The sequence below is a fragment of the Amblyomma mixtum genome, chromosome 9 (genome assembly GCF_055824585.1).
Source record: "Amblyomma mixtum isolate Tamu chromosome 9, ASM5582458v1, whole genome shotgun sequence".
Lineage (NCBI taxonomy): Eukaryota > Metazoa > Arthropoda > Arachnida > Ixodida > Ixodidae > Amblyomma > Amblyomma mixtum.
The window spans coordinates 86,351,747-86,363,104 of NC_143020.1; the positions used below are offsets into that span (position 1 = coordinate 86,351,747).

General features: G+C 42.3%; 1 protein-coding gene across 4 annotated transcripts in view; it reads right to left on the reverse strand.

The window, feature by feature from the left end:
• LOC149329985 (uncharacterized) overlaps positions 1 to 11,358 on the reverse strand; it is a 221,959-nt gene that overhangs the window by 62,970 nt on the left and 147,631 nt on the right. Inside the window, exons 8-9 of one of the 4 annotated variants that reach the window (XM_089560704.1) lie at positions 7,047 to 7,100; positions 4,830 to 5,710 (exon numbers count right to left, since the gene is read on the reverse strand). The exons of 2 other annotated variants lie outside the window; for them this stretch is intronic. In XM_089560704.1, the coding sequence (XP_089416830.1) occupies positions 5,298 to 5,710; positions 7,047 to 7,100 (467 nt within the window). In that variant the 3' untranslated portion in view covers positions 4,830 to 5,297. Of the gene's footprint in view, positions 1 to 4,829; positions 5,711 to 7,046; positions 7,101 to 11,358 lie in introns of those variants that run through there. One more of the 4 variants, XM_089560705.1, reaches the window with a different exon arrangement.

Consider the following 11,358-nt stretch of genomic DNA (forward strand, 5'->3'; position numbering starts at 1 on the left):
GTTTGGGCCATACAAATGTTACATAGGCTAATGATTTCAACGATGGTGGCTGAAAGCTTACAGAGTATCATTTATAGGAAATATTCACTCTTGATTTCTTTGTGCTGAGCCTGCGCAGCACAATGATCTGCTTTCTCATTGCCACTGATTTTGATGTCGCTCGGACCATAGCAAAATTTTCTCGTGTCTATTTATTGTGGCTCTTATTACGTTGTGTATGATGCCTCTGACCAGTGGTGCGGCTGCATTCTCATAGTGAAGTGAGGCGAGTGCACTCAGCGAATCAGTGGAAATGATGCTGTCCTCGATGTTATCATTTACTGTTTTTTTCTGCAGCCACAGACGCAGCGTAACACTCTGCAGGAAAGATGGACACACTCTCAGATAGCCGTACTCTTCTTTCCCAATTGTTTTGTACTACGGCACTTCCAACGTAGCGTGCTGATTTTGAACCATTAGCATAAGATGCTGCGCATTCTTCATATTTTTTGTTTCCTGAATATTCTTGTAATATATGTTCATTCAGTTTATTTTTTCTAAAAATGTTGTTAATATGTGGTAATGTGAAGTATGTACAAGATAGCATTATGGTCTGTATTGTTTTAGAAGTTATATAAAACATCGGCACTAGCCTGGATTTTCTGTAACTGATGAAAAATTGCCCAATGGCCATCAAAACTCTCTTGGACGTCCCATGGACATCTAAAACGTCCACAGGACATCCAAGGGAGTTTATTGCCCACTGGGTGGTGCCGCTCACGTATGCAATTTACCAAAACGCTGTCTGAGCAGCCATAAGAATGGGCTGTGCCCCAGTACCAGTCGGTGAAGCAAGCGAAGGCTTGGCTCAGTAGGTAGAGAAGTTGAGTGGTTCCTCGAAGATGCCGTTTAATTTTCTTGCAAAAATGAAGAGAAGTGCGGTTTTAAAAAAAAAATGTTATAAATGAAGTCACAATTATAAACTCTTCAAGGAACACATACTTTTGCATGCTGATGCCAAGCGTTCATTTAATTTTATGTACAATAAGTCCTTCTGAAGTTAAGCAATATTTTATGTAACATTTTGCTGCGTGTTTTATAGAAAGTTTGCTGAGACGAACTTGATAGAACACAAGCCATTGGTTTCTCTTGACATCAAGCTATACAATAAGGGTGCAGTTATCATCCTGCCTGTCATAGAAGCTGAGTCGCAGGATTTTGAAGTTCACCCTTCAGAAACAGGAATACATATTTCTCTTCCTGTTTATGAATGAAGTGGAAAATTGAAAACTTTATAACTCAGATCCTACAATACGCAGGATAATAATTTTACCCTTATTGCAGAGCTTGATGTCAAGAGAAGCCAATACCATGCATTCTAGCAAGTTTTCTATAAAAAAATTTCTTCAAAGCTCTCGACAAAAAAGTTACGCAAAGTGTACAAGAACATTTTACATAAAATTAAATTACATATTTGGAATCAGCATTCAAAAATACATCTTCCATCAAGATTACATAATTATGCCTTGATTAGAAGAAATTTTTTTAAAGACCACTTCCCCCCTGAATCCAAAGGAAGAGCCATCCCTCCTCTAAAACACCACAAAAATCGGATCCGATGCCAAACTGGCTCACATCGCAAAATTGTATGTGCAGCCAACAGGAGTTTCTCCTTAATTCTAGAAAATACAGGCAATTACCAGTGGTTAGTTATATCTCAAAGAACATAAACCAAAATTTGCTACTTAGCGATATTTGCTCATGATTAGGTCAGTAACTTACATACAGGAACTTTTCAAACCAGCATATACTACACAGGCCTCTGTAGATGCCGACATCAGTTGCATAGGTGATAAATAGCAGTTTATTATGACGTACCGGATACCTTGGCTCTGATGCAGTACAGAGATTCGTCAATGAAACATTATAGAAGTGAACGTTATTCATTGCAATGATCGCTGTTTTATTAGGAAAACTCAGCACAGCTCTGCAGTTTTCACTCTTTCTTTAATTATCAATGACATACATTCAGAAGATGGGACGGCACAGTGGAGGAACGCAATTACTAGCAGCAAACATGCGAAAAGCTTGACGGTCTACTAATCTTATGCGGTCATCTTTAAAATAGTTTGCAAGATAGCTAAATTTGGCAGACTACTGGGTACCTTTCTCATTTTCTTCAGCTACATTATTCAGAGCAAGCTATAGATGTGCTAGGAATATACTCTATAATAAAGGGAAGTCTTAGTAGTGTGGAGGTGTGTGAGAAGGTTTCTTTCCTTACCTCATGCACGGAAATGCATACCACATTCCAAGGCTCGCAATCAATGACTGTATCTTGAGTTGTCTGCCAGGTTTCTGTCAAACAAATACTTTGGTCAAGAAATTAAAATGTATGTATAAATACGAGTCAGGCGTGAGCACATATTAAAGTATACAATTCCAGCAACCTGGCCACCAATATCCGGCGGTCAATAATGACTAGAGATTTGTTGGCCATGGCCAGGAATTGAGATTCGGTCAGGTCGCAACGTCTACTTGGATGGGAAACGTTGTCAGTGAGCACAGCAACTGGCACAGAAAGCCGTCCTTCAAAGCCGGCGAGTTTTAATCCACGTGGCAATACGGCATGTTCATTGGAATGATTGACAGTCCAAAGAGTATTGAAATTTTGGGACACGAATTGAACACAAGTGCGCAGAAAAAATGTCTTTGAATATCGCACCGAATATCGCAAATCTGTTCACTCTAAAAATATTTTCACAAGAAGATTAACGGGCAACCTTTATTATTTTCAGAACAGTCTATGGACTTTGGAATGCAAGTAAACAAAGTTATACAGACACAGCACCAAGCAAGAAAACATGATGTGCACAGAAGTGTGCACTTGTTGATTATGCAGGATAAATGGTATACAACTTGAAATGTGGTCATGCAAAATGATGATGATGATGAATTTTTATGATGCAAGGGCATCTGTGGCATGCAAAATGATGATGATGATGATGATGAATTTTTATGGCGCAAGAGCATCTGTGGCCAAAGAGCCCCCTGGCACAAAGTTTTTTCTTCTGCTCAAGGTGGGCTCAAAGACGCATTTAATAAGCACTTAACCCTACAGAAGCCAAGCACCAGGCAGGAGAAAGCTTGTACCCGTGATAACACTGGTGGGTACCCAGCGGCACTGAGGATCGAACCCCGCACCTGCCGCATGTGAGGCAGAAGCTCAAACGACAAGGCTACCGCTGTGGTTGGTCATGCAAAACGAGTGACCAACTGAGTTACATGAACTGACACTTAACTTGCCACTAATTAATAGTACGACGGGTAGTAAAGTCTTCATAACTCGTAATTCAAGAGACCAGAAGAAATACCCAATTTATTTGAAGGTCGACACATTAAATGCCAGCCCCACCCTCAAAAGAATAAAAATAAAAACTACCAAAAATGCGGTGACAGCTTATGAGGAGGCTCTGTTGCCCAAACAACAAACAGCATGTGATGAGCAGCTTCAAAAGATATCAGAATTGACAAGCCAGCTGATGTTGCCACAGGTTACCAGTTAAGCTCACAAACTTAATCTACATCTCCACGCTATTGCTTAGCCTAGCAACAAAGATCCTCCTAGAATTGTCGGCACTACTTCTGCTATAGGCACATAAGAGGTGCAAGGACTACAATGCACCATGCAATAGGCAGCATTTTTGCACTATCGCTTGCACTGCCGGTGACCCCTCGATTCAACCCCACCCCTCCGCCAGGAAGTGGGCTTTCCTGCATACCTCAGTTTATCAAGAGATAGCGGAGCTCATGCTATGAAAGCTGTGACGGGGACGAGACAACTCGTATGGGTGTGGGCGTTAAGAGTATATCACATTATGGATGAAAATAAAAACTGCAGGCTTTCATGCTGTGATTGTTTGAAAGGGGCATTTGGCCATCTTATTCTTGTCACATGTGGGGAGGTACAGCAACAGAACTGCGCAGGAGGTCCAAGCCTCTCAGTGTCAAAATGTGTACAGCCCGCATGAGAAATAATGCGAAAGCAATGAATTTGTACTGTTTTTCTAACATTTATTGCTTGACTGATTTTTTGATTGATACCAATGTGCACTAATCAATTTCACACAATGGACCCAAATTACGAGCTTTAGAATACAATGTTTATCGTAGGCACTAATCATAGTATTTACCAGCCACCACCATTGTAGCGTGTTATCATGAACATCTTATGTAAATCAAGAAGGATTTTTCAAATAACACCAACACAACATGGAAGCTAGCAGAATGTGAAACGGTCACAGACAGTTGCTATTCTGACAGACAAAATAGATTAAAGATGGTGTGGAAACAATGCTCCACAAATATTACGCTATTTATATTCAGCAGAGCCAGTGCTCTGAGAAACGGTGATGTAGATGTTAGTGAATTCTTTTGTTGGCTTTCATTCCAAGGAAGCAAGAACTCTTAAAGCCTGCAAAATAACACAAGACACAACATTTTGATGTTGGGCCCCTATTTGTCACTATTCATTCCTGCCACTAACACTGCTGGAATAAACACAAAGATTTACACAAGAACAAGTTTTCCTTTATTGTCATACAAAGATTTATAGGTTCAGTGATATAAATAAGTGAATTAGTGTCACAAAAATTATCCCACTCAGACTGCACGAATAAAATGAATTGTTGTGCGACCTTTCACTCCCCCAAATCTCTTTATTGAGGCAGGGTGACAACTAGCGTCAGTGAATAATACTGGGTACAATGTTTTTGAAAGTCTCAGTCCAAAAAGAAGTGATGGCATTCATGTGTGATCGTGATTTTACTTCCATTCACGCGAGTTTATAAGCATAGCAGGCTCCCTCTCTGCCTTCAGGAATGACTCAGAGCAAGTGTGTGCAGAGTCTAAAGGCATAAAAACTGTCATTTCCTAACAAGTTTTTCGAAATGAACAAAGCTTACAAATGTAATTAATGATGCAGGTTAGCTACCAGCACCTTTCATAGGGTAGTAAGCTAGAATCATCTATGCTTGTAGACAAATTGGCAGTTAGCAAAACATTTGAACTTGAGGGGCATCACGGACCACTGCTATTTTTTGTGAATAGCGTTCTTGTGGCAGTTCAAACTACGGCTCTGAGTGAATCTCTTTTGGCACAAGTCACAATGGTACGGTTTTTCACCAGTATGGGATCTAACATGAGTAACAAGGCTTGAACATACCGCAAAAGCCGTGGGGTACAGCTGGCACTTAAATGGCTTTTAACCCATGTGGGTACGGATGTGTCCCACTAGGCGACTCCTCTGTGCATACCTGCTACCACAATGGTCGCAGCGGAAAGGGCGTTCCCGTGTGAGTGCGCTGGTGTACCCGCAGATTTGCTCTTTGTGAAAAGCTGCTACCAAAGTGGTCACAGTGGTATGGGCGGTCGCCTGTGTGAATGCGCTGGTGTTGCTCTAGGGTGAACTTTTTTGCAAAGCTATCTCCACAGTCGTTACAATGGTATGGGCGGTCGCCTGTATGGACTCGGAGATGCTCCACTAGCTGGCATCTGCTTTTGAATCCTTTGCTGTAGTGGGTGCATTTGTGCAGCTTAATTCTTGTAGCTTTACTCCGGTGGTTCACCATGCCAGAAGGAGTAGATTCCATGCAGTGGCTCACAGGGTGCCTTTCACTGGTTGAATCTTCCACAGCAGGTGCGCCATGGTCGCTCTGTGTCACGACTGAACCTGTGTTGCACAGGCAAAGTTAAATAAACTGCGAGAACCAACAATCCACAGTTCACTTGGAATTAGGAATAAATGTTGAACGTAGCGGACACACTCATCAAAATCTGGTGATGCATATCAAAAGTTTTATTCAACAGATCAGCCTTAATGAGAACTCAGACTGAAACAAGATGTCTCTACAGTCAATTCTGCATGCAGGCAAAAAAAAACATTTAGGCTGCAGTAAATGTCATCACTGCTAAAAAAAATATGGCAGCCGTTGTAATCCATCCAAAGCTGCTGCATTTGACCCTTGCACTTACATAAACTGGCATCATGATAGACACTGCACAAAGTCCACCCAAGTGGGCTTAACCCTTTCCAGTCATTTGCCGCGCAGTGCCCGACAGCGGAAAATTGCACGTCCGGTCAGTTCAGGGCATGGCTTGACACACAGTTTTGCCTATTTCCGTACGAAAAATTTTGTGCCATTTGGTTAGTATTGTAGCCCGCAAATTAACTATTTGACATTCCTTCCAAGGATAGCTCCCCACACTGATGCAAAATTATTTCGTTGATGACATGGTTTTAAAGCCAACAAATGGCTCCAAAAAATCACGGCATGACTTCAATTCCAGACGGTGGATGTTATTAACAGTTGTCAAATGACTTTGTAGAAAAGAAGACGACTTTAGTGACAAAGAAAACTATGTGCCCCCTGCGACAAGGACTGCGAGCTGCATGCAGTGAGAGAATGGTAAAAGGAGACAGATGAGAGACGGTGGTTTTTTTTTTGTAAGACTGGCGAGAGGAAGCCTGGCCTCCACCTGCGAGTTACCACACTCTAAACAAGTACGAGTGAAACCCTACCAAAGCTGAACAGAAATGCTTTAAATATGTGTCTGTAACCAAATCTTGATGCGGCAGTCACATTCTTTGCAGTGGGCTAGAAGGACCAAAAGAATGCTGACCAGAGTAGTAGTCACTGCAAAAAATACACTCGACCGGAAAGGGTCAATAGCTAAACAAGTAGCTGTTAGCTAAGCTTAGCCAAATGCCCAATGGCATTTGTTTTCTTTTATTCGGTCTGTGTAGGTAGGCCAAGCCTAGAGGCCAAAACCCTAAGGAAGCCTTGGTCCCCTGAGCAATTTCTTGCCTCAATGAACTGAACTCACAGCAGTGACAGTTCAGTGATTAGAGTTAACGTATCACCGAAAAATACTTTCCACAAAATCGAAGGCCAATATCACCATCATTCACCACAGTTACGCAAACTGAACCTTCCGTATCCTACAAACTGCTCTATGAAAGACAACCTTCAGGAGAGCATATATGGAGAAAAAGTGAAGATTCTAACCTGTCAAGTTATGTCCAGAAGGTACAGCATAATTGTGGTCCCTTGAGCGCAATCCTGCATGTGAAGACCAGATTACATCCACTAAGACACTAAGCTCATGTGGTGTTATTTATGTGCATGAAACGGTGAATATGGAATACAATCTCACAAAAAAGCTTTTCCAGGTTGTGTAGGTAGAGCTGGAAAAGAAGTATGTTCGAAAGCAAACATTTGTTTTAGTTCTGCATGAAGATAACTACGAAATATGCTCACTAAAAACTGACAATTGCCTACAAATTTATAGGCCTACTGGAACCGAGCCAACAGCCATTGCATTGAAGAATGAACTTGCACCATTTCTGGCTTCATGGGAAAGACAGTAAAAGTGTGTCTGCCTACACAGGGTTAAGAATTAACGAGTGTCATTCGTTGTTAATGACAAAAAACATTTATACAGCCATCATTTTTTTATTAAAACTTTATGGAAGTTCTACTGCGCACAGTAAAAAAACTTTCGAAGCATGGCTACTGGTAAAAACGTCCAGGCGACAGCTGCCCACGAATGCTGCAAATATGCCCAGCATAATGATGCGCCTCCACCGTCTCCAAGAATTGAATTAATTGAGTAGAAGTACATCTGAAACTGCACACTACTTTGTCTTAAGTGCAGTGAGAGCATACCATATTTACTTGTGCCACACCCGCATCTCCAACTTTGGGACAACAAACCGGGGGGGTTTTTGAAGAAAGGAAGAAACTATTGTGAGCGAGTTTCACAATGCTCTGCTCTGAATAAGGTTTAAGGTGACCAGCTTTTCTAACACCATGGATGGCACAGAAGAAGTCCATCCCTAATCAGAACCAATGAGAGAGAGTGGTGATGACAATGATGAATTTTCAAGATGCAAGGGCAGGTTTGCTCAAAGCGCACCGTAACACAAGGCACTTTTGTCAACACCAGGGGAAGTCTAAGACCCATTTCCAGGCATTTCATCTAGCAAAAGCCAGGAAAAAAGGTTGCATATTGTACCACTGGTGGGTATCCAGTGGCACAGCGTATCAAACCCTGCACACCCTACATGCGAGGTGCACGCTCCATTGACTAGGCCATCGTTGCACGGAGAGTGAATGTGGAGAAAAAGAGTGAGTCAAGGTGCGACATGTCATCAGTTGTTGCATTATTCTAAGCAGAAATCACAGCTACCACTAAACTCGTTTTGCGGACATTTTGTGATGCAAGGGAACCAGTCAGGCAACAATAAAAAACGAACAATGTAGGTCAGAAAATCTGGTAAAACCACCACTGCACTGAGCAATAGTGTATAGCATCACTACAGCACACAGCTTAACAAAAATATAGGCCAAGTTTTTTAAATGGCTTCGCATTAAAATAAAACAACTTCCAGCTCAAAAACAAATGAAAACCCATACTACCACCACGAAATGAAATGCCTACATGATGAATTCCAGATGTGCAGATATACAACACTAGACACATAAAGCTATGTTTAAAAAAGTAGCCTGATAAGTGGTACTCTTGTGATTTCAGAGGACAGTATAACTGCTGCCGAGTACACTTGAATTTAACGCCTTTAATTTAGTGCAGGGTATATACTAAGAATCCAAAACAAATACCCGAATGCAGTTTGCACCCCATTCGCTATGGTGAAGAATTCCTTGAAGGAAACTTGAGCTTGTCTTTAGTTCAGTTTCAAACTATTGTTACTTATGTGTTCCTACGAGGCTAGCTTGAGCTACTGACAGTACATATAATACTGCTTCAAATTTAATCCAAGGTGTTTCATAAGTGCTCCTAACTTTAACCATCTGAGTATCCATCTCAGTATGCACTCCTTCTGATGCATTCAACATTCAGACGTTTCAAAACACAAATTTTTCTGCGCATATACTTTTTCTCACATCTGTTGAAGATGAACTGGGAGTTTCCCATGTAGCTCTCCTTTTCTCTGTTTGATGCCAATAAAGTTTTTAAAGCAATGTTTTCAGGCTTGATGCCCCTCTTGTAACAACACATGTTGCTGGTTTTATATAGTGGGAAGCATTGTGGATTGCTTCTTTCCACTGATACTACATTATCACCTTGCAGGCATCAGCTGACAGCAGCATATAACTTTAGGGCTCCAACTCTGCCCTAGGCTCACAGCTTAGGCTGTTCAGTGTAAAAAAATTTCAGAAAATGATCAATGGGCAAATGCCTTTATTATTTTCAAAACAATGCATGGACTTTGGAACCCAAGTAAACAAAGTTATAATGACACAGCACCAAGCAAAAAAATGATGTGCACTGAAGTGTGCCCTCCTTGATTAGGCAGCACAACAGTATACAGCTTGCGATGGGGTCATGCCAGATTATGAAAATTTTTATAGCTCGAGGGCAACTGTGGCCAATGAGTACCATGGCACAAAGTTCCTTCTTCCACTCAAGGTGGGGTCAAAGACCCATTTCCCATGATTTTCACCCTAAAGAAGCCGAACACCAGGCGGGGGAAAGCTTGTACCCGTTAAATCACGGGTGGGTACCTGTCAGCACTGAGGATCGAATGCTGCACGTCTCTTATGCGAGGCAGATGCTCTAATGACTAGACCACCGCAGCGGTTGGTCATGCAAAACGAAAGAGAAATTGAAATTCAGCAAACAGCACCCGATGAGCAGCTTTGGTGTGCCGGAAGAACAAAGCGGACTTACTTGAAAGGAACATATGTTGGCATCAAAATGGTGAGACTGCTTATAAAAAAATAAAAGATATGACCCATAACAACCTAATGGACACAAACTCCCTTGGACGTCCCATCCATGTCCAGAGGATGGCTAACAGAAGCTCGGTGACCACTGGAAGCCAGATGAGATGCAGTTGGCATCGCTACAGGTAACAGCGAAGCTCAGAAACTGAATCTACATGTCTAGGCTATGTCTACATCTACATGTAGACATTTACATGTAATGTACATGAAATCTACATGTCTAGGCAACGAGACAAGTGGTGCGGGCGTAAGCGTTAAGCAAGTGTCACATTATGGATAAATCAAAAACTGCAAGCCACCGCGGTGGCTCAGTGGCTATGGTGCTCGGCTGCTGACCCAAAAGACGCGGGTTCGATCCCGGCCGCGGCGGCTAGAATTTCTTTGGAGGAGAAATTCTAGAGGCCCGTGTACTGTGCGATGTCAGTGCACGTTAAAGAACCCCAGGTGGTCGAAATTTCCGGAGCCCTCCACTACGGCGTCTCTCATAGCCTTAGTCGCTTTGGGACGTTAAACCCCATAAACCTAAACCAAAAACTGCAGGCATTCACGCTGGGATTCTTTGAAATGGGTGGCCGACCATCTTATCCTGATCATAAGTAATATATGGGAAGGTACACCAACAGAACTGCGCAGGAGGTCCAAGCCTCACAGTGTCCACGTGTGACCGGCCCAGATTATAAATAACACGAAGACAATGCCTTTGTACTGTTTTCGCAACATTTATTGCTTGAGTGATTTTTTGATTGATTGTACCTGCCCAGATATTGTGCCTTTATCACACCAGCAATATAACAAAAAAACAACTATCTTTCCTGTGTCTGTCAGCACTGCCGTGATCAACCAACAGAAAGCCTTCCAGTTGAAGCCAGCAGTTCCACGATTCACTGCAACAATACCGTTCAGAACTGCACAGAAGTGCACTAGACAGAACAAAGCCAGCGTCTGCCCATGGAGCCGAGCAACGAACTGTGACGCACGACTGCACCTCGTCACACTGCTGTGATGTTAACATACAACAATGCACATCCAGTCCAAAACTGTGCCTGCACTCATGTCTCATTTGGTTGTCGACTTTGCACCAATGGTGAAACCTGTCCCACAACATGGATATGTATACAAGATGATGACACTAGGGTGCCAGCATTGTGCACTATTACACCGCACTGTATTTCACATGCAACTACCGTGGTGGTTCAAGCCTGACAGCAAGATCACTCTCCTGTGGTTCTGCTGTGTAAGGGACGTGGCGGTACGCATGCGAGCACTCACTTAACATCATATGGTGATGAAGCATTTCTAAGTTGTGGTGTGTATGCTGACAAGTCACTTTTGAACTGTGTTGAGTCAGAAGTGATTCCTCCTTTATGAAATTTTAAAACAACAAATGGGATCCCTGCGCGTGAGAACCTTAATGACACTGGTTACAGGCCTCAGTGACCTTAACGATGCTGGTTACAGGCCCTTTCTCTTACCATAAAATCGCGAGCCAGTAGAACTCAGACACACCTATTTGTTTTTATGTACTCAGAGAGGGCATTGTGTCTACAGAGTCGGCTCTATAACTCGTTTG